At 48.3% G+C, this 22,167-nt stretch overlaps 8 protein-coding genes across 8 annotated transcripts; 2 read left to right on the top strand and 6 right to left on the bottom strand.

The window, feature by feature from the left end:
• Positions 1–179: 179 nt before the first annotated feature.
• On the bottom strand, positions 180–2,621 carry BKA55DRAFT_578291 (uncharacterized protein). The gene is made up of 2 exons (XM_046193686.1): positions 1,012–2,621; positions 180–961 (listed from the first exon to the last, which is right to left on the bottom strand). Exons 1-2 carry the CDS (start codon positions 2,499–2,501, stop codon positions 535–537), a joined length of 1,917 nt encoding a protein of 638 aa, XP_046045629.1. The 5' UTR covers positions 2,502–2,621; the 3' UTR covers positions 180–534.
• A 480-nt stretch (positions 2,622–3,101) lies between these two features.
• On the bottom strand, positions 3,102–4,641 carry BKA55DRAFT_520199 (chitooligosaccharide oxidase; the record flags this gene model as incomplete). The annotated part of the gene is made up of 2 exons (XM_046188399.1): positions 3,102–3,575; positions 3,628–4,641. 2 exons carry the CDS (start codon positions 4,639–4,641, stop codon positions 3,102–3,104), a joined length of 1,488 nt encoding a protein of 495 aa, XP_046045628.1.
• Positions 4,642–7,933: 3,292 nt separating this feature from the next.
• BKA55DRAFT_520517 (HAD-like domain-containing protein) lies at positions 7,934–8,717 on the top strand (the record flags this gene model as incomplete). The annotated part of the gene is made up of 2 exons (XM_046188431.1): positions 7,934–8,529; positions 8,585–8,717. 2 exons carry the CDS (start codon positions 7,934–7,936, stop codon positions 8,715–8,717), a joined length of 729 nt encoding a protein of 242 aa, XP_046045627.1.
• A 623-nt stretch (positions 8,718–9,340) lies between these two features.
• BKA55DRAFT_694256 (glycosyl hydrolase) lies at positions 9,341–11,015 on the bottom strand (the record flags this gene model as incomplete). The annotated part of the gene is made up of 2 exons (XM_046200019.1): positions 9,341–10,773; positions 10,841–11,015. 2 exons carry the CDS (start codon positions 11,013–11,015, stop codon positions 9,341–9,343), a joined length of 1,608 nt encoding a protein of 535 aa, XP_046045626.1.
• Positions 11,016–11,599: 584 nt separating this feature from the next.
• On the top strand, positions 11,600–14,381 carry BKA55DRAFT_520001 (glycoside hydrolase superfamily; the record flags this gene model as incomplete). The annotated part of the gene is made up of 5 exons (XM_046188381.1): positions 11,600–11,728; positions 11,787–11,834; positions 11,890–12,862; positions 12,927–13,615; positions 13,674–14,381. The coding sequence occupies 5 exons, from the start codon at positions 11,600–11,602 to the stop codon at positions 14,379–14,381; spliced, it is 2,547 nt and encodes an 848-aa protein (XP_046045625.1).
• A 284-nt stretch (positions 14,382–14,665) lies between these two features.
• On the bottom strand, positions 14,666–16,296 carry BKA55DRAFT_707545 (putative xylanase 35; the record flags this gene model as incomplete). The annotated part of the gene is made up of 2 exons (XM_046200716.1): positions 14,666–16,074; positions 16,137–16,296. The coding sequence occupies 2 exons, from the start codon at positions 16,294–16,296 to the stop codon at positions 14,666–14,668; spliced, it is 1,569 nt and encodes a 522-aa protein (XP_046045624.1).
• A 795-nt stretch (positions 16,297–17,091) lies between these two features.
• On the bottom strand, positions 17,092–19,044 carry BKA55DRAFT_707543 (general substrate transporter; the record flags this gene model as incomplete). The annotated part of the gene is made up of 4 exons (XM_046200715.1): positions 17,092–17,994; positions 18,070–18,388; positions 18,449–18,765; positions 18,852–19,044. 4 exons carry the CDS (start codon positions 19,042–19,044, stop codon positions 17,267–17,269), a joined length of 1,557 nt encoding a protein of 518 aa, XP_046045623.1. The 3' UTR covers positions 17,092–17,266.
• A 942-nt stretch (positions 19,045–19,986) lies between these two features.
• On the bottom strand, positions 19,987–22,005 carry BKA55DRAFT_578282 (uncharacterized protein). The gene is made up of 3 exons (XM_046193685.1): positions 21,857–22,005; positions 20,232–21,764; positions 19,987–20,156 (listed from the first exon to the last, which is right to left on the bottom strand). Exons 1-3 carry the CDS (start codon positions 21,914–21,916, stop codon positions 19,995–19,997), a joined length of 1,755 nt encoding a protein of 584 aa, XP_046045622.1. The 5' UTR covers positions 21,917–22,005; the 3' UTR covers positions 19,987–19,994.
• Positions 22,006–22,167: the final 162 nt, after the last annotated feature.

Raw genomic sequence — 22,167 nt, 5'->3', positions numbered from 1 at the left:
GACTTGGCCCACATCTCCATCTCAATCGTTCCAACCCTCATTCATAAGAAAGGGGAAAGAATGTCTCGTTGTGGAAGCTGAGTTCCAGGATTCTAGTCGATAAGCTCATACTTCCAACCAATAGCCTCGCTACAAGAATGCTAATGCCGATCACATACAGTTGACGCTTAGCTGCCGACTTACGCGAGGAGAACGATGGCTTCTACGGAGTACGTGAAGATCTGCTTGCGACTTTTTGGGCCATTCCACTGATTATTGACAATGTCTTTCAATATAGTTTGACACCATAGATCGTGAGGCTATCGAATGTCCACCTGTTTCCATCAACGACGAAGGGGTTTCTCTCTGCCAGGAACATAGCAGCGCCAGTAAGTCACGGCGGTTCCTTTCCGAAGATATAATTCTGACCAGGAAATTTAGCTTGGATCAAGTGCTTCAATTGGAAGAAGCAGATTATCAAAGCTCAGATAGACGCCAAAAAGGCTGGCAGGCATTAGGTGCTGGGAGCACTCATAGTTATCCAACATCACCATGCTATCTCCTAGATCTGAATTCAAGTCGTCTCCTGAAAGCCACCAACTTGGGAACAATCTCATTCGCAAGCCTCCAGTTCAAATTCTCTTGATAAGATGAGAACTTGAGCACTGATGTAACCCTGATACCGCGATAGGTACTTTCAGGGTCATGCATCGCCATCGGCCAAAGATTCTCGAGAAAAGCGCTTTGCATGACCAGTAGAGCGCCTAGTTCATCCCACAAAAGACTACCCAGTATTCGCAAAGTTCCCTTGTAGCCTGGTGACTCGACGTTCTCTTCGTCGGTTGGTTTGTACTTCTTGTCAACGGCGACAACGAATTTCTCTTTACCAGGCTCTGGTTCGAGATATGATTTCATGGTCGCTTCGTCGACAACCAAGAATACCCTGTCGTGTACCGAGTCATCCGACAAGGTTTCGAAATGCCTGCATAAATGTTAGCATTTCCTCTTATCTTCTGGCCGTGGTGAGCTTACTTCCTCGCAGCTTCGATATCATCATCTGCAATATCCTTTTCCTGACCATCAATCCAATGGATCTTGCACGCTTTCCGTATATCGTTGATGCCCACTGTACCTCGTCCCCAATCCGAAATGTCAGCCTCGAACTTTATCTTAAACAAATCCCACTTCTCAGGACTATATCCATGACAAAGCCGATATGCCATAAAGCCCAAACGTTTGTTCGACTTTCGTCGAGCATACTCAATCCACGGCTCAAAGTCTGGATGATCCGGAAGACCTCGTAGCTCTTCCCTAGCCATAGACTGTGCATCGATCTGACTGATCGCCGAGATAACCATAACCGCTGGGTCAGTGACGCCAACAGAGCTTCGAAATTGTCTGAAGTCCTCTCGCTCGAAATGACTGTACATCTCTTTCCTGTCGAGATACCTAACCCGCTTGGTGTAGTCAGAAGCTCGCCATGCCAAATTCGCAGACCACCTGATAGGTTCTGTGCGAAAACCACCTCCATGAGCTTCTGTAAGTCGATCATCTTCTTTTACTGGAAGACTGTCGCCTTTATATCCATCCGTGGGCATCATGATGGTATAATCAGCTTGAGACGTGTTTTCGGCAAGATCGTGAAGCTTGTTCGTTAATTCCCATTGCTTGTCGCTGTAGTGATCCGGATTATCGGGTTGGTGCAGTGCGAGCTCTTGCACAATTGATTCTCGGATGCGATCAATATGCTCTATGATCCAGTGATGCGCATTCTCACAGATGGAGTCGTATTGTGCTCTGATGAACTGATACCAAAGACCAGTGACTGATACATGCTCGTACACGCCGTCTTCCGCCTCCGCTCTTCTCTTCGCGTTGATCGCCTGCTCGAAGACCTGGAGATGATCCCATATCAGGTTATAAGTCTTTCGTAAAGCCGCCTTGGTACGCTTGGTGTTCAAGTAGATAAAGACATTGATAACCGCCACAAAGTAACGACAAGCCTCGGAGAATCTGTCCGGGTGATCAAGCCCCAACTCTTGCCATCGTCTCTCGGATAACGGTGGCAGCCCCTCCCAAAGCCTCGACTTCATGGCATGAAGCTCTTTGGCAATTGGCCAGAGTCGCGAACTGTCTTCATATGAACCAATCCGTATACCGATCCATTCCCCAGTCGATCTAGCCTGTCGATTAAGTGGAGCAGGTGCCCATTCCGAAGCTGGTCTAGTAAGGTTCTTGACCTCTTCAACCATAAGCAGCGGGCGAGACGTCTTTCGATCCCCAGGAAGTTCTCCAGTCATGAGAAACTCAAAAAAGTGAGGAACTGTCTGAGGTTCCATGATACGGTCTGTGATCCATAGCTGGTGTTTTTTGCCAGGTTGCGGACCGTACACCAAATGGCTGATATCTGTAGGCGTGTTTTTCCGTTTGATCCGAGCTTGACGGAGATGCGGCGTGGCTGGTGTCCCATTCTGGGTCACAGCCATGTCTAGCTGTAGCAGCCGTTCCCCTAGACCCGACATTTCTGAATTATGACGATATTCCGTTGTGTTGTAGTAAATTGATCGTAAAATGGATGTCGTTGAGTGAGGTGATTATAGAAAAGGGGAAGACTTTTTAAGTAACTGGTAGCGAGGTTGTTGGTTCGCTGGCATTAAAACCGGACCCGTTGTTTCAGGCACGGTTAGGCAGCCGGTGGGCAAATCATACGGTGAGTTGGGAGCTGAACCAATAATATCAATTAATTCGGAGGGGAACTAACTTAAAGTGACCTAGAGCTGTGATAACCAACAGTGTTGGTTCTCCAGAGTACAAACGTTGTTGTCGTTGCAGAATGTTGTTTATTTATGCCTCAACTCAAAAGCAAATGCTTCTGAACGCCCTGCGATTTGAAATCAAATTCAGCGCGCATTCTAATAGGTAAAAGTATTTTGTCACATGACGAACACGACGGAGTTGATTAATTGAATCATTCAAAGGCTGAGCGGAAAATGTGAGGATGGGAATAAAGGCTACCCGGGACTTGTTTGACAGAATAATAAATCTATAATATTAAACCATTAAAACCCTCTATAATAAGTCTATATGTTAAGAAATATCTAAAACTCTGAACAAGTGTCATTTTAAGCCTTGGGCTTAATTGACTGAGGGTTGCGGAAGATGTTCTTGGGATCGTACTTTGCCTTGATTGACTCCAGTTTGGCGAGGTTGCTACCCCAGTACATCTCCGTAGCTCTATCACCCTGGAGCTGCGAGTCAGGGTAATTGACATACATACCCCAAGTACCCTCCTTCAGAGTGTTGGAGATACTCTGGCGCAGACCCTTGATTAGGTTGAAGCCATCAGAAGGATACTTCTGGTTCTGAGCAACGCTATCATAGAACTGGAAGAGAAGGAGAGCGTCTCGGTGAACGTAAGCTGTGTCGGTGGGCTTGTGCTTCGAGATGGCGGAGTATTTGCCTCCAGAGATATCCATTTGTAACCACCATGAGTGACTGCTGCTCTGGCCGGTTGTGGAGATGTAGTTGACGAAGGACTTGAATTGAGCGAGAGTGAGCTCGGGAGCTTGAAGGCTACTGGCATAGAAGTTGTCATGCTGTTGAAGATTAGCTATTGAACCCCGTTTGTCACAGATGAGGGAAACTTACTGCATCGTATGAAGCGCTAGTAGGGTTGACGTCAACGTTGGCACCAGCAAAGTGAGTAACCAACTGGATCCAATCAACAGTCGTCGCGCTGACTTGCACGTTGAACTTGGTAAGCAGAGGCTGAAGAGCCTTCTTCAGCTCAGCCTCGGTACCAACAAAAGCACCATCAACACTGTATCCAGACTTGGAGATGAACATCTGCATGGTGATTTCCGCAGGCATAGTCTTTCCAAACTCCTGAAAGTCCAACAAATTCTGAGGAGCTGTTTGTTGGTTCCAGTTAAGACCACCAATGTCGAAGTATGTAATCTGCTCGGGTGCAGCGAAAGTGTCGAACTCTAGCTCAGCGACGACACCGAATGAAGCACCAGCGCCACGTATAGCCCAGAAGAGATCCGAGTTCTCAGTTTTGGAGCAGTGAACGACTTTTCCGGTGGGGAGAACGACAGTAGCGCCTTTCATCAAGTCCAGTGTAAGACCGTATTTGCGCGCGACCATGCCGTAGCCACCGTGCAGGGCGTGACCACCAATACCAACACCCGGGCAAGTTCCATGAGACAGAGCACGCTTTCCCTGGTTCCAAAGCTCAGTGGCGACATGTCCAAGTCTAGCACCAGGCTGAATCTTTGCAGTTCCATCCTTGGCCAACTTGACGCTATACAAACGGTCCAGCTCAATCATGAGATGGCCGTCTTCTCCACCGAAACCAAGTGACGTATAACTGTGGCCACCGCTCTTGGCATTGACGGCGACACCGTGTTTTGAGCCGCAGGCGACAGCAGCTGAGATCTGAGCTACGGTCGTAGGGACTGCGATGGCGACGGGCTCGAATTGAAGGCGCAGATTGTAAGCGGTGCCGTCTTCGGTCCATGTTTGAGTGCCCTTGCTGTCAATTGGGACTTTGGCTTGAACAAGGCAGCTGTTCACAGCTTCTCGTTTCGTCGGTACAGCTAATGATTGTGACGCATTGGCCACGAGGCCGACGACCAAACATTGCAACGTATTCAGACGCATTGTGAACAAATGAGATATAGAAGAGTGATGGAAGGATGAATCGAATGAGATGAAACAAACGGGATGAGTAGATATTAAATGTTATTAAATAGAACAACTGCCGTGCACCCTCGCACTCGCATGATCCACAGATCGACATCTTACGGACTGAGGTTCAAGCCCAATACGACATGAGCTAAAGTAAAAACTACGTTGCGGATCTAATGTCAGTGGTCCTCGCTGTCTCCGGGTCCTAAATAAACGTTACGACATCCCTGCATCGTAAACTCAACGTCACTATGGGAGAAATTACGAACTTTAAGCCGCTAGAACCACATTGCGTTTTCTTCCCGCGACACTAACTGCCGCCTGCATGAACTTGATAAATGGCCAGAAGAGTTAACTTGGATCGAAAATGCAACGTTGATGTAAAAGGGTCCCAGCTAAAAAGTGAACTACTGAGGCTAGTGGCGTTGATGCTCGTGATTCCAAGCCCCCAAGTGCCGATCTACCGGGTAGCATACGAAGTGGACTCTCTATAATTAGCATTTAGCAAATCACAGGCCTCACTAAGCATGAAACATGATGTCACGGCTTTCTTAGCGTCAAGCTGGGCTTACCTGTAATGGGAACGTTTATGGGGTTGGAATGATGGCTGCTGACTGTGCTAAAGGGATCACCGATTTTGGAAGAAGCTTTTCTGCTAACAGGAAGCGTCCTACTAATCCACCCTTCCCTAATCACAATCTTACAGCTTTCACTGTTCAGTTTGTCAAGACGTTAAGAATTCTTACAACGGGCTTGACTTCGGCTGGGTTCGCTTCTTGGCCGTCTTGAAGATGCGAGGCAAACTTGTTTGCTCAGAAGGAACCCAAACACGCATCTTATTAGTCAAGCCTTTGGTTAGCAATAAGATCTTGGGCTGATTGTAACCAGTAAACGCTGTAATGATGAACGGGCCAGAGTTCCCTGAACTTTCATCAACATAAGGTAGGAAGTCAGAGCTATACTCAAGGAGTCAAGGCCTGGAGTGATCTTCATCACACTGCATGAAACATGGTCAAGCATGACTTACTTACTTACAGTCCAGACTCTACCGCTCTTCATTTCACCGTTTTCCCATAGAACAAAGTGGCGCTGGAAATAATTGTCAGAGTTCAGAGTACGAAGCAGCCTACTCAACTAGCTGGTTGTCTCTGACGTTATCGAGCCATCGGTGTTTCTGCACCCAAAACTCGTATCTTGCGGCTCCAGCAATAATATCCCCGCCTGCACGAGGTATGAGGTAATTGTTAGATTGCCGAACCCCATACCGTTGACATTAATAATGTGAGGTTGACTTGATGTTCTCGATATCACTCAGTGTAGAGCAATTGCTCAGGTTACTCAGGAAGTATCCTTAGTGAATAAGCGTTACTTGCATGCATGAGTATGGGTGCATGAATGGTTCCACCGGATGTGCTGGCAGACTGTGAGTCCGATTCAGTGTCCTCGGTTATCGTTGTTGAGTAACAGGAATGTGGGCATTGGCATTAAAACTGGCCGCAGTTTTGTTAAGTAATTTGGGAAATATTGTCGCTGGTCACAAATAGGCTACAGTATAAGAAATGTAGCATTTGACCTCCTATGCACCTGGCAGATAGAATCAAATCGCACAGGTCAGATAGCAAAAGTATGTAACAACGTTAGATTGACATAAAATCCACTTTCAGCATCGTTTCTAGCAGTGAACGTCAGGTTAGGATATTCTTCTTTTCTCTTTGAGAAATGCCGTGATTCCAAAAGTTTGCTCTCCCGGTCTGATTGACATATAGCGCCAGCGAGAGTCACAGTCAATTAGACGACAGCCATCAGTGAAACGCAAGGCCAGCAAGGTATAAATTCGCACTTATCTCTGTATTCTAAACCTTTCCCTAACGCAAACTCCTAACAAGACCCATTAAAGAGAACACCATAATACTTCTATATCTTGACAGTACAGTTAGATCAACATGCGGTCGAAAGCTGAGATCGAGGCAGACCTATACAGCGTCAGAAACGAGGTGGGAAGGCTGCAAATAAATGTAGACACCGCCTCCTGGGAAATAAACGACAAGCTGTAGAAAAGGAGGATTTTGGAGGCAATAATAAACGGGGGCGATGAGCAATTCACAAGGGATATGGCCCAGATGCAACATGAAGAGCTTTGTAGGGATCTGGCCGATCTCTGCAATAAGCAAGAACAGCGGGTTCAGGAACTGCAGAGACTGAAGGATCTGGAGAGCGCGCTTAGTGAGAGTTTGCAATCGGCAAGCTAGGCGGTTGCCTGGAAGGGCAGGGCATCAAGCCTGGCTGGATATTTCTTAAAATAAATAGAATGTTATGGGTTTTCGGTATAGTTTGAGATTTGGTAGTTATCTGAAGAGTCATGATGTGAAATATCGGGCTTCACATGGCCACCTTTGTGACTAGATTGATTGCTTCGAGATAAATCTTGCTCGCTCTAATGAGCAAATAGACGGGGTATAGAGGTTATCTTTGAGCAGACGGCATGCAGGGTTGGCGATCTGAAGGACTTGATAAAATGATTGTGATATTGGCCTTTGTTAGCACTTTGGAGGAGCATTGGAAGTTGTTGGGTTTCTTGGGATCGTGAATCATAAAAGGAGGAAGCGAGGTGTACACGGGTGCGGAATCCGAGAATACTATGCCTTGTGGTTTTCCAGTTGCCAAGTGATCCTGGAGGGATAAGAGAACCTGGCGCATTTGGGAGTCATTGCTACACAAACTGGTCAATAGAAAATCTGTGGAAAGTACAGAGTACGGATACAAGGAATATAGACCGGGCCGGGGTCGCCCAACCCTCCACTTTTAGCCGGGCCTGCCGGTATTGCGACTTTGTATCATCCGCTCTGATGGACCCAGCAGCCACTGTTACCAAGCTAGTCAACTAAGCTCAGAGGCAAACAACCTTCTCTTTACTATACAGAACTGCATCGCATACTGTGACCCACGACAACCCGGACGAAGGTAACAACTTCAGTAAGTGTAACTTGCATAATTTCACCCCCACTTTACATTTGGATAGGTATTGAAGCAAAGTCTAATAAGAAAAGCCGATGGAATGCGTAACTATAGTCCTTTAGGATCTTTCAATACTAAGATGCCTATCGGGACCCCTTCCGATGTATGCCAAATAGCTATGTCGAGGTGATATAAAACGCAGAAACAGCAGCTGGTATTTTCCTGTAACTGTGTCATTCAAGCTCCTCTTCCCCATATCATTTAAAACTCTCAAACACTTTCTATACAAGAACGAAATCATCATCTCGATATGCCGACCAACAATAAGCATGTCGTCTTTGATATTGTAGGTACTCTCGTCACCTACGATTCTATCATTGGCGCCCTAGAGACCAGACTCGGTGATCGCCTGCGCGCCGAGGGCGTCAAACCCGCAATGCTAGGCTACATGTGGTTCGAAATCTCAGAACGAGAATATACGTACCTGAGCATCACCGGGCGGTATCACCGCTTCTTTGACGTCTTCTGCAGTATATTCTACCGTATGCTGTGGATCGGCGGCATTAAAGAGCCTAGATCCTTCGCCTCGGATGAGGACTTGGCTTACATTGTCGGCCACTTCAGAGACCTCCCTTTGCGTGACGGTGCTGCTGAGTGCTTGCAGCTGCTACGGGATGCAGGATTCACTGTTTGGGGATTTACTGCTGGCGACACGGAGCAGGTACGAGGGTACTTCCTTGACAACGGTATCGACATGCCGCTTGAGAATTTTACCTCTTGTGATGACGCGGGGGTTGGCAAGCCGGCCCTCAATGCGTACAAACCCTTGCTGGAACGGTTGGGCAACGATGAGAAATGGTTTGCGGCAGCGCATATGTGGGACGCCTCGTCGGCTAGGAAGGCAGGGTAAGTTGAACTCCGTAAAGCTAATTTTTGTACTTTCTAACCCTGATCTGGATAGATACAAGGGTGCGTACTGCACTATCCTGGAGAAGGAAGCGTGTGCAGATATATTCGGCACGATGGATGTCATGACTGACACTCTGCCCGATATGGCTCGCAAGATCATCCAAGTGTCCAAAAGCCAGGTTTGAGGCCTACAAGCTATGCAATGTTAGAATGGCTGTGAGCAAAGTATAGTCGTATCTCTCTGAGATTGAATACCAGAGCGCCTGATACAGCTGTTTGGGTGAGGTAGTGTTGGCGGTTATGTAGAGACATGAATGCATTCATTTACACCCACTCTGTCGCTGTTGAGCCTTTGAATATTCAACTATTAATTCCTCTATTTTCGTGTCGTCATGAATGGACTTTGGCATTGGTCGACTAACACGCACGTCATCCAACCGGCACGCTTCGTTCACCAGTTCGTTGTTGGTCATACGTGATTCGTGCGACCCACCCAATCAACGTCTGCTCTCATTTAACTTGCCTGAATGAGGAACGTCAATGTCTACTCTCAATTAACCTCCTATATAAGACTTAGTACTGTTGAACTCTGCTCTCTCCGAAGCGCGGCACGTTATATTACTCTGTCTAACTAAATCCTGCTAGTTAATAGTAGCCAGACATTATACATGTCTGACTTCAGAATCTCCGATGATAACCGCGAGGTTCGTGAAGGACTGGTTGTGACGCTCATGTGTGCTTAAGTGATGCTCTTTGCTGGTTCTTTATTCGCGATTCTATAAATAATGAACTATTATTTTACTTTACATTATTCCTGAGCTTGTAACTTAAACTCTTGAAAAATAATAGCTTCCATTTTAGACTCCTGTAATAGAGTCTGAGTAAAAACACCAATTAACGGACCAGTGAAATCTCTAGCATCAAGTGCTATAGTCTCTACTGAACCGATTTCAATCCAGCCCTTGTTGTTGATTTCAGTTTCTCGTAGAGTCTCCTGTACCTGGAAACTGTATCGCGATGGTGTAGCTGTAATCTGAAGTTGAACTTCGATTAATCCCGAGGACAGCTTGCGAGAGACAGTACCAAAAAGCCCAGTAGCAGAGTTATGAACTTCAAACACAACAGTAGTGTTGTCAAAGTCGTAGACTAGGCTGGCAAAGCGTATGGGGTCTTTGTACAGAGAGATGCCTGCTCTGATACTATTCCCAGTCAAACTTTGGTCTGCTGTGATGCGCGTAGACCCTGTGCCGGTCAAGAAGCGCTGGCGTCGCCCTAGGAATGTGGGACTCTCAATAGCCGAACCAAGTCCATGTCGGCTTGGAATGAGGTGTAAGGTTTCTTTGTCATCTAGATACCGATATTTTCTCTCGTCATGATCTCGAATGTAAAGATCTTCAATATGAGGAGGAGCCTGGAGTGGATTTTGGGGGACAAGCGACGGCACAGCTTCCCTCTTAAAGCTCATCCTAGGCTGGCGGACAGTGGGCCATCCCCCTTCTGGCCAGTCGACGGGTGAAAGAAAAGACTCACGACCGAGGCCCAGAGTACCATTCGGCTGCTTTCGGACTCCAAGTACAGCGGCCCACCATCTTCCATCACCGTCCTGGAAGAGTGAGCCGTGGCCAATATTCTGGATGTACTCGTCCTTGCCATCAGCCGTCATAATGGGATTCTGGTCCCAGGACTCGTAGGGTCCCCAAATGTCTTTGGACCTTGCGATTGTCAACATGTGATGTTCGAATGTTCCACCCTCTGCGGCCAGGAGGTAGAAATATTCCCCAACTTTGTAGATGTGTGGCCCCTCGGTGTCGTATTTTGCCCAACCAGACCATATTTCTATCGTTTCAGAGAGCAACTCTCCAGTGTTGATGCCAATTTGGACCTGCTTGATGGTGTTGGTTGGCTGTTTATCGTCTCTGATATGCCAAGCTCCCTGCACAAAAACCCGGCCGTCGTCATGAAAAAAGAGGCTGGTGTCAATGCCATGGTAGTCGAAATAGACAGGGTCGCCCCAGTTATTGCTCCAGATGTCGTGGCACTTGATAATGAAATTGTGCCTCTCGTAATCTTCACCGTTGAAAGTTTGATTCGTGGTGACGATATAGAAGACTCCATCATGGTGATGTATACTAGGAGCAACGATGCCCGTAGTTGCAACCATGGTGAAGCCTGTATCCAGTGGCATATGTATCGTGTTTGCATCTCGCAGGCTCAGCTGTGAGCGTGTATGCAGAGCATTGCCTACAAACAGAATAGAAATGTCAGTCCTTGGGCTTCTGAATGATAGCTTATGAAGGTTAATACTAACCAATGTGCGTCCATTGTCTAAGGTCCTTGGAAGCGTAGATAGGAAGACCTGGGAATACATGGAATGAGGAGGTGCAAAGAAAGAATGTACCATCAACGAAGACAACCGAGGGGTCTGGTGCAAATCCAGGCACGATTGGGTTTGAATACAGAATTTCCGCGTTAGAGGGCTTCATGGTTGACCGTGATGGAAACCTTTGCAAATGAAAGCAATATAGTTAAGAATTAAACGGACTCTAGGACTGTTCAATATTTCATATTCTTATAAATAAAGCTTGTATTATCTGAGTTTTATAATGATGGAGGGCAATTGGAGTCGGCTAAATTGTGGCATTACGCCCTGATCGAATTAATAAACTCCGGATTTTGAAATCTAGCTATGGATTCAAAAGGGAAATTACATAACTTGGAGGAATTCGCCCGAGTCCCATTTCTTACTGCAGACAATAAATGTAATATCCCGTCAATTGCCCGATCTGCACATTTGTATTTGTCCGACTCTGCGGGTATTTACTACTAGCCTCAGAATCCTCGGTCCACATATTTTTCTCGATGTTTTGCTCGGCTGTATTGCGGGGAGTGGCCTGCCTGTGTGTAATGCTCTCGGATCTCTGGTGCTCAATCGTAGACCGATCTCTCCAAGTTCTTGAAAATGCTGTTTATCAAGTATGTATTCCCACCGAGGATTTTCTTTTCGAACTCAGCTAATCCATACGATACTACTACAAATTATCACGTCTGCCACTCATCGGATCTCACAATGCCTGTTCTCGTAGAAGTAGGCCATGCTTTGAAACAGCTTACGATTGAGGAAAAGGTCAAGCTTCTCTCGGGCAAAGACAATTGGTCTACCTACCCTATTGAGCGCCTCAGCATTCCCTCTCTTACAGTGCGTGTTGTCATACTCAAGCCAAAGGTGGGGTACCATGCTTACCTTCATTGAACAGGCAACAGATGGTCCACACGGGGCGCGAGGCACGTCCTTCTTCAATGGCGTAAGTCATCCCCGTCCCACCAGCCCGAGAAGATGGTATAGCTAATCGCGATCAGCCGCTAGGGGCCCTGCTTCCTTCAGCAACGGCGATGGGGGCGACCTTTGATACCAAGTTGATGCGGTCCGTCGGTAATATGCTGGCGGCAGAAACCATAGAGAAGGGCTGCCAGATTTTACTTGCTCCAACCGTTTGCCTACAACGTTCGCCCCTTATAGGCCGTGGCTTTGAAGCCTTTGGCGAAGATCCGATTCTCAGTGGTATGATGGCCTCCGAGTATATCAACGGTGTGCAGGAGAAAGGCGTTGCAACTTCCATCAAGCACTATGCAGCACATGACCAGTCTTATATGTCCCCAGAGGACGACTTGCAAGTCGCTGAAAGGACACTACGAGAAGTACACCTTTTGCCTTTTCAGCTAGCTGTAAAGCACGCCAACCCCTGGTCATTCATGACTTCATATCACCGCATAAACGGCGTTCATACTTCAGAAAACGAATGGCTCAATACACAGATCCTACGCCAAGAATGGGGATGGGACGGGCTGCTGATGAGTGATTGGGGTGGTGTCTTCAGTACTGCTGAGGCACTGAATGCTGGCATGGACCTGGAGATGCCGGGTCCTTCAAGGTGGAGAGGTGATCTTCTGCACCTTGCCCTCTTTTCTCGAAAGGTCAAGAAATCGATGATTGATGAACGAGTTCGGAATCTGCTCAACCTCGTGAGCAGGGTACGGCCGGCAATTGAGCGCCAATCACCGGATGAAGAAGCCGGCGATACACCTGCAAAGAGAGCGCTATGCCGAGAAGTCGCTCGAAGCTCTATCGTCCTGCTCAAGAACGAAGGCAAGGTATTGCCTCTCGACCCATCAGCGCAGCAAACCTATGGTCTGATCGGCCCTGGAGTTATGTATCCCGCCGTCAGTGGCGGCGGTTCAGCCGATCTACGCCCATACTACGTCCAAAAGCCGCTTGAAGCCATACAAGATGCTGTCGGCAAGGAGAGAGTGAGGACTGCCGTTGGTTGTTATTGTAGGCTTGCTTCTGAAGTATCCCTGATTCAATTCATTATCCCACTAACCTCTTGTCCCAATAGCTCACATATTCACACCACCGCTATCCGAATACGTCACTGTTCCAGGAACAAATGAAGAGGGGTATCAACTCTTTTGGTACGGTGAAGACCCAGAGGCGAACCCGAAGGCTGAACCACTTCACTCTACGACTACAACCCAGGCCACAATGTATTTTGCAGACAACCACCCCTCCAGCGTTCCTGACGTATACTGGCTTCGCGTCGTGACATTATACAAGGCACCTAAAACAGCGACTATGCTTATCGGCCTTTGTGTGATGGGCAAGGGACGCCTCTACATCGATGGCAAAGCGGCCGTCGATCTTTGGTCAAGCCATCCCAAGAAGACGCTCCAGACGCCCATGTTCAATCAAGCAAGTATGGAATTGACAGCTGATTTGGAAGCCAATGAAGGACAGGTTTACGAGATCTCTGTCCTCCTGAAGAATGAATCTATGTCCACCAACCTTGGAGGGCCCTATGTCGGAACGCCATGTATTGGTGGCGTTCGGATCGGATGCTGCGAGAAGATTGACCCCGCTGTCGCTTTGAATGAAGCTGTTGAACTGGCGAGGAATGTAGATGTGCCTATTCTCATCGCTGGTCTGAACGCTGATTACGAAACCGAGGCGGTGGATAGACACGATCTAGAGCTGCCACCTGGGATCAACAACCTTATTCAGAGAGTCACCGAAGCAAACCCTAAAACCGTGAGTCAATGGGATTTGACGTCCAGATAACTATGGTCCCTGGCTAATGTGAAAGTAGATAATTGTCAATCAGTCCGGCTGTCCAGTGACCATGCCCTGGGCGAGCCAGGTTTCGACTCTTCTCCAGGCGTGGTTTGGTGGCCAGGAAACTGGCACTGCTATCACCGATGTACTCTTCGGTCGCTATAACCCATCCGGGCGTCTGTCTATTACGTTCCCGCGCCGACTGGAAGACACGCCGTCCTTCCTTAGCTTCGGCAAAGGAGTCCAGCACATGTATTACGGAGAAGGCGTATTCATCGGCCATAGATATTATGAGAAGCTTGGCAACGATCCGCTCTTCTACTTCGGATTCGGTCTTTCATATACGGCCTTCGAATACTCGAACCTCCAGGTCCCAGAGGTTGTCGACTTGGGCGATGATGGGGAGCAGACTTTCACTGTGTCGGTTGATGTTACCAACACTGGTGACAGAGATGGCCACGAGATTGTCCAATTGTACGTCTCTGATGTCGAATGCGCCACTCTACGGCCATGCAAAGAGTTGAAGGGGTTCGCTAAAGTGTGGGTGCCCGAGGGTGGGAAGGTAAAGGCTGAAATCAACTTGAACAAGTACGCTGTGTCATACTGGGACGAAGAAGAGGAGAAGTGGCTTGCCGAAAAAGGTTCTTTCAAGGTGGTCATATCGCGGAGCGCAGACCCGAAGGATGAAGTCCTACAGAGCGAGTTCAAATTGGAGAGAGATTTGTACTGGAGAGGCGTATAGACAGTGTAGCAAGATGAAGACGACGGATGTGGAAGTACGTTAATTCATGCAATATGTTTAGATATCAAGGCATCACTAGGTCGTAGAATATGGAATGGGTGAGGTAATCTACGTTATACTTCCAAGTGAGGATGGGTCGCTCTGGCTGCAGTGTTGAGAACCAGTTTGATGACGGGGCAAAAGTAAGTGCTGGAAGTCTGCCACCTTACACTCCAGAAACTTTGTTTATGCGTTTAATCATATCCTTGCCATTCTTTACGAGGTTATATTTATAGAATGCTGAACTATACAACTGTAATGTCTAGATATTTCACCCTGACTTGGTTATTGCTAGTAGCAAATACACCAATGACAGGCCCTACAAAGTCATGTCCAGTCATATCTAGGGAGTCTATCGCGCTCATCTCGCGCCTCGTCCCGTCCTCCCCAAGAGAATACCAAAAGACAAGATCTAGCTCCGTATAGTCTATACCAAATACGACCCTGTTGTCGTTCGCCAATACACCAATGTTTCGAGATAATGTCCGTTCGATGGACCGGGCCTTATTGACAACCTCAAAGACAATATTCTCGGAGTCGACGTCAAGAAAGACACGGGCATATCGGTGCTCGTCTTTGTAATAGCACAATCCTGTCTTAAGCCGAGATCCCTTCATGCCGGAGCTATCTAGGGCCTCGAGTGTTGCGGAAGATGTGCCATGAAGACTCCTTTGACGCTTTCCAATGAATGTCACCGGCTCGTCGTCCTGGTTCAAGTCCGCTGTGCTGGATGTCAGAGTGACATCATTTCCATCATGTTCATAGTTTTCCGGCACGGGGTCGCGGATCTGGAGATAAGCGACGTCTGGACGTCCAGGCTTTCTCGCGATGGGAAAATTGGAAGAGCATAGGCTTTGGTGTATTGGAAGTGGCACGTCGACCCGAACGGCGTCAATCAACGGAAATTCCCCTTCCTTCCACGAGGCTGTAGTAAGGACGGACTCGCGTCCCATGATGAAATGCCCATTATTCTTGCGTACACCAAGACATGCAAAGTACCACTGTCCCGAAGGATGCTGGAAAAGGTCTCCGTGGCCTGTGTACTGGATGTATTCATTAGGGTCCGCCTTTGGTAGCACCGGGTTAGCTGGGTTAACCTCATACGGACCCCAGATATCCTGCGACCGAGCCATAATGACATGGTGGTCCGCAAAACAGCCACCTTCAGCGATGAGAAGATAGTACCATCCATCCCTCTTGTACATGTGCGGACCCTCGGGGTAAACCTTTGTGACACCTTCCCAGAGCAGCTTCCTTTCAGAGAGGTCTTTTCCCGTCTTGACATCGATTTCGAACTGCCAGATCTGCGATGCAGGAGCTGGAGACCGAGCGCCTATGAGATATGCGCGGTCGTCGTCGTCCCAGAACAAGCTAGTGTCGATTCCATAAAAGTCATAAAAGATCGGATCGCTCCATTCATCGGCCCAAATATTGGTGGTTGACAAGATGAAGTTTTGACACCCGGTATCTCTAGGCAGAAGATCTTTGTGATCAATATTGGTGCAAACGATGTAAAAGGTGCCTTTATGGTATCTGATCGAGGGAGCCATAAGTCCTCCCTGCGCAGCGATCTTAACACCATCCTCATCAGGGCCTACCAATTTAGTTATCGAGCGCTGAAAGGACATCAAGCCTGTTCGATTTAATGCATTGCCTGGTTGGAGAGGTAAGTTTGGCACTGGTCATGGCACAGATACAAGGGCAAAAAAGGCATACCAATGTGTTTCCATTCCTTCAAGTCTCTAGATGCATAAACTGGTAGACCAGGGAACATGTGAAAGCTTGAGTTGACGAGAAAGTATGTGCCATCCACATAGATGACGGAAGGGTCTGGGGCAAACCCGGGAATAATGGGATTGACTTTGACGCGCTCCATTTTCGACGACTCTTGGCTCGATGAGAATCAACACCAGTTGAAGTACTATACAGGCTTATTATACCTCTGTAGGACTTAACAAGCGCCATCATCGCGAGCTAGCGCAGTTTCAAGCTCAAGCTCGGGGTTGCGGACCATTATCCTGCAAGTCGCGTGATCTTGTTAGACCACAAATCCCCATCCCGGGGAAATAGTAATGGAGTTCGGTATCATTGCGGGGTCTTTTGTTAGACTGTCTCGGTGAAATTGGGGTGTCCGGACCCCCCAGGCCACTTTCTTGGTATCCCCGTGTTAGCTTTTCGGGCAATTGTCTTTACCTCTAGTGCGTCCGTCACCGAAGGACTTGGCCGCGCACGAGCCAGCGGCTCATTGCTGGCCTGAAGGAGCGGCTCTGTCCTGCTGTAACAGGAATTCCATCCGTCACGACAAAGTTTATCGCCAAATGTTCACCCTAGAACCTCCATTAACCTGTGAGTCTGTACAAAGGTGTCACCTGGTTCTGTCAACTGAACCTCCATGGCGACGCTCAAGCAGCAACGCAGACAATGTCGTGCAGGTCCTGTTTAGTTTGTATTATATTCCGTTGTTAGGTCGCGTTGCTACTCTTGATGAGAATGAATCTGGTAACGTTACCGAGGTCAGTGTCTAGAGCATTCGACAGCTCGACATGCTGGTTCTCCTGTTTGCGTGGAGGAACAGAGGAGCTCACTTGGACATTTCAGGTTACAGAGTTATTGATTCAAAGGCAAGCACGAGTGGAATTCGTGTATTTACGTGTGAAATATGCATAAGCTAGTATTTAAGTACCAAAAAAGAACAAACTTACTAAGTGGTACCCTTCTTCAGTCCGGCCATGTGGATTGTGGTTAATTCCACGGTTGATATGAGTACCTACTGAAGTTCCGTTCCAACAACCCTCCCAGTTCTCTTACTGACACAACTTCGCCATCCAACACAACACAACACAAAACTATGGTTCCTTGCCATCCGATGTGACTCTGCTCTTGTGGTCGACCTCGGGAATGCCTTCAGCCTTTATATCGAGAGTTCTGTCGAGCACTTGTCTACCATCAAAGACCTGGGCGACCTCTTCGAGGGCCAAACCCCGAGTCTCAGGGTATGTGAAGTAGATGATGCTGAGCCACAGAAGTTGAGCAACAACAAACACGATGTAGTACTTCCACCTCAAGGCCTTCAATCCGACCGGGTTTACAAAGCCGTTGAAGAGGCCGCTGCAAATCTGTGCCAAGTTGAAGATGCTAAGACCCTTGGAGCGCAGGGTATATGGCAGCACCTCGAGAAGGTAGGCAATAGGTAGAGGCGACATGGCGATATTGTAAAAGGTAAAGAAGACGAAGATCAGAATGACAATTCCGATGCCAAACCCCTTGTGGGTGCCATTTTCCATCTGGTTTCGTGCCGCCAAGATGGTCCAAAGAGTAAAGGTAGATAACATGCCGATAATGGACGTCAGCAGAAGGGGCCGTCTTCCAATTCGGTCGATAAGCGTAGCAGAACTGCAAGCAATGATGAAGTTGTAGATCTGAAGGCCTCCATTGATAAGATTCTGCGTTTCGCCGTCCGTAATGCCGATATCTGAGAGGACGAGAGCGAGATAGGGACCGATAAGCTGGTTACCACACCACTGGATGATGAAGCCCAGGGAAGTGACAACTAATAGACGATGACGGTTTCCCTCTGTGAGCAGACCACGGATTAGCATCGCACTACTTTCTAGTTTCGGGACACGCAATGCATGTGCACAAGACCTACTTGTTTTGAAGAACTGGAGGTACGAGACAGACTCAACAGAGCGCTCAAACTCGATAGCGCTTGTGATCTCGGCAATTTGGAGGCGAACAAGCTCTGTCGGCTCATCGGTTCCGCTGTGATGCTTGCTGAGGACTTTGGTCGCCTCCGCCGAACGACCATTGGCAACAAGCCACCTAGGGCTTTCAGGCAGGAAATAGACAAAAATGACCTGAAATATGGAAACTAGTGCTTGGAGGAGCGAAGGAATTCTCCAACTCCAGTTGCTGTTCATGTGAAAAGTACCATACGTGGCCCAGGCAGCAACAATGGCGCCAGTATACTGTATTGCAGCAACTGATTAGGTGGTGAACTCGCAAGGTCAGGAGGATGGTCTGCTTACCCAGGTGGTGTTGTAGATGCCGGTGATGATAGGTCGGTGAGTCGGGTATGCCAGTTCTCCAAGGAGTGGAGGAGCAGCGCATGAGATGAACATGCCGCCGAGGCCGATGAAGAAGCGCCCAGCCAAGAACATGGCCATGTTAGTAGCACATCCCTGCAGAATTGCAGCGCCAATGATGATGCAGGACCCGAGGAAGATGGGATGGCGTCGCCCGTACTTGTCGGCCATCCAAGGGGCGATAGGCAAAGCAACCACGCCACCGATGGTTTGAATATTAACCAAAAGGCCAAGAATGCCACCAGAGGGATAGTCGAATTCTGAAAGGCAAAACAGAGTCAGTATACTTTATTACCGGATCGACAAACTACCACGAGGATGAGGATTGGGGGCTCTGTAAACTTACCAGATTTCCAATGGTCGAGAGTCTGCATTCCATTGAGAACACTACCATCATATCCGCCTATATAGGCCGACATGAATGGAACCGCAAGCATGAGGTTCAATCTCACCAAATGTGGCACATTCCACCATGACTCCTTGGTGCAGAGGTCGTGAACCCGCACTTCATCATGCCCGCCATTCTCGTTGGTGCCCATGATGGAATTGACAAGCTGAGACGAAGCTACTATGCTCGACGTGTCGAGGGAGAAGAGTAAGAAGTGAGGGAGATGATATTGAAGGAACTTTGGCCGATATCTGGATGTTTCTGGGGATGTAGAGAGGAGAGATTGAAGTTATATACAACAAGAGAGAGCCAACAGTCTAGTCTCTATTGATGGATTACTAGCGCGAAATGGATTAAGGCTTCTCTACCCCATACATCACCCCATGGGGCACGAGACCAGTGGCACCAGCGATGGGGTTCGCGTGCTAGCTAGCCTCTAGTAGCTAAAATATTTCCGGAGGGTGTTCTAATCGAGGCCGAGGCCCTGGAGCCATCGGCCGAGTGTGCCCTCTGAAAGCCTTGATCGCTATCAAACTAATCGATAAGCCTCCAGCACTGCCATTCCTCGTTGACACGATTTTGGAACAACTGGCAATAGCCATACCAAGCCAGTGATGTTGTTGTTCGATTTGGCCCTGAACCTGCTGCTTGTCAGTCGATTGGATATAATTCACCAAGTTGACACTGGCCAGCTAGCTGGGTCACCTAATGGATAAATACTGTATTTGCCCGAGCAGGGGCCCGCAGTATGTTGGAATTCCACCGAGCGCGACAAGGTAGCGCAAAATCATGGCACGGCCCAGGGAATACAGTACAAAAATATCAGGTCGTTCAACTTGGATCAATATTTACTAGCCTCAGCATCGAGAAGCGTAGTTCAATCATCAATTTTGCCGATTGGACTGCTATGGGGTGACATGACTATGCAGGCTTTTTGGCTGAATTGCAAATGGATGGGTATAGTCGGTGTAATTGTTACTTGAAAACTCATTTTCCGCGAGTCATCGACAATTAACCGGTTCATCTTGGGGGAGATGACGGCAGAAATCACAAGGCCACATTTTCTTGATACAGCTGCATACAAATCAATAAGGCTACTTATTATATTAAACCACCAATGCTATCGGAAGCCTTTGAATCTAGCCGGACAAGCAGGTTGACTGAGCGCTGTACGCACTGGCTTGCCCGGGACGTAACAACTTCCTCATCATAGTTGTGCGCAAGCTCGAGCAGTAAACTGCCAACACGCCTAATCTTTTCGGCCTGTTCCAGTAAGCTTTTGTAGATACGCAGACAACCATAGCTCGCTTATAATGAAAATCCCTGCTCGTCACTTACGCATTGCTCCCCCTCGGCTTGGAGATGAAGAAACGGAATGGTTTCGAGGACGTTGAAGAAATCTTGAGCTAGCTCTATTAGTCTCATGGCGAGAGGAAGAGACTCCGCGCTTAGGCCCATGATCTGGGTCATATTGCATGAAATAGCCGAGTTCAGTACGAAGAGCTTGATCGAGTGTAGAGAAATCAGATAACTGGTCTTTTGCCGCTGTAGGATGTCATTTAGACCTGTGTCTACCTCTCGGTCGGTATAGGGTGACAATGCAGCTGGTGATGGATCCCAGGCAGGGAAACAGTTTGTTAGGGTGATTATCTCGAAGTATGCCTTGGATAGCTCAGCCATGTCTTCTTGATACAGCTCAGTAAATTTATCTGTATGCCCGGTGGATCGTGACTCCATGCCTCGGATGACTCGTGCAGCCATGGCCCATAGACGACGTATGATGTGAAAACCCTCCATGAGACGCCCTTCTATCTCGGCGCCGCTGGATTCTGGGCCATATTCAAAGAGTGTCACTGGGCTTGGTGGGCTTGACTTTAGACTTAGCTGGGTGTCGAACAACGTCTCATGGATTGAGACGGGACGGCCTCCCATTACTAAGACAGTCTTGTCACACACGTAAAGCTGCCAGAACACGTTTCGGAGGATTTGCTGCTCGATCGGGTTTCTTCCTTCAAGAGAAGTCTCGCAGTAGAGACGCATTCTCATCGCAAGTAGGCCCGCTTCGCTCAATATATGAAAGGCCACACCGTTAGTGCCCGTAGAAGTTTGTATAGCCGATGACAAGAACATGCGGATATTGAGCGACGAAGAGTCAGGGTGCTCGAGATCGTAGTCGTGGTATATATTCAGTAGCTCTCGCGTTGTTTTAAGGAACAGCGGCGCTGTGAGATGCTTAGTAGGCAATAGGGACTCGGGAACAGCATATGACACAGCCGCACACAGGGCTAGGAGAAGTGTCAGGCTCCTGAGCTTCTCAATCTCGCTATACTCATCATCGGATGAAAAGCAGCTCAGTGCCCAGCTGTAAGTGTCCAGGGCATCTTCACAAGGCGAATGCTGTTGTGTGTCGAAGAATCGAGTGACTGTTGCTCGCAGTGAGGCTTCATGGCAAAGAGGAACAGACCCGAACACATAACGAGTGTATAGGAAAATGCAGCGATTAGCAATCGATACCGAGGATTCAACTGAAGCAGGAGTTTGCAGCCCTGCCAAGAAATCAAGAAAGATTCTGACAGCAGCTTCGGTTTGACTCTCCGCCAGTGATGCTGGTCTCGCCCCTTGACTGCTGCTGATACAGCCATGCCCTGTCTGGCTCACAGCTGTGGTTGGTTGGAGGCAGGTCGCTGGAGAGGGGAGTGACGGATCCTCGAGGATCTCGGATGGATCGGTGAGAGGTGATATCGGAGTTGGGGTATCGTCTGAGATACTGCTGCAGTATCGAACAGGCTTGGGACCTCTTTTCTTCGGAGGGGCATACTGGCAAGCTGTCCCTGCGGCTCGACAGTTGCTACAAGTCGGACATCCATCACACTGCGTTGGTACCGCGTTAGCAACAAGACTGTTTGACTAGCTACTTAAGAAGGACAGAGATTCACCGATCGCGGAACCTCGGCATCACAAACCTTGACTTTGCGGCGACGACATAGCTTGCAAGCCCGCTTTGGGCCTGAAGAAGAGGTCATTCCCTTATCATGTGGGTATGGGAAGATATGTGGATAAGACAAAGGAGAGAGGGAAACTCGGACAAAATGCAGCAGACGGGTCGGGCAATTAGTTATACCTCGGTGGGCCATGCGGGGATTCTTGACTAGGGTGATTGAAGGGAGTCCACAGATCGCCCGAAAGGCTCGACATTGGTGGCTACCCTCTAGACTAGCTCTTGTCCCACCCTGTTGCATTTGTGGAGTTTGCAAGGAAAATGAAGAAAGTGTCG

This window comes from Fusarium redolens (genome assembly GCF_020744475.1).
Source record: "Fusarium redolens strain MPI-CAGE-AT-0023 chromosome Unknown BKA55scaffold_15, whole genome shotgun sequence".
Taxonomy (NCBI): Eukaryota; Fungi; Ascomycota; class Sordariomycetes; order Hypocreales; family Nectriaceae; genus Fusarium; species Fusarium redolens.
This window is presented reverse-complemented; position numbering and strand designations above follow the sequence as displayed.

Coding starts and splice junctions, on each gene's coding strand:
- BKA55DRAFT_578291 (XM_046193686.1), bottom strand. CDS start 2,501: ATGTCGGGTCTAGGGGAACGGCTGCTACAGCTAGACATGGCTGTGACC. Junction 962..1,011: donor GATATCGAAGCTGCGAGGAA/GTAAGCTCACCA, acceptor ACATTTATGCAG/GCATTTCGAAACCTTGTCGG.
- BKA55DRAFT_578282 (XM_046193685.1), bottom strand. CDS start 21,916: ATGACCTCTTCTTCAGGCCCAAAGCGGGCTTGCAAGCTATGTCGTCGC. Junction 21,765..21,856: donor GTCGTCGCCGCAAAGTCAAG/GTTTGTGATGCC, acceptor GTACCAACGCAG/TGTGATGGATGTCCGACTTG. Junction 20,157..20,231: donor AAGCCGAGGGGGAGCAATGC/GTAAGTGACGAG, acceptor TTACTGGAACAG/GCCGAAAAGATTAGGCGTGT.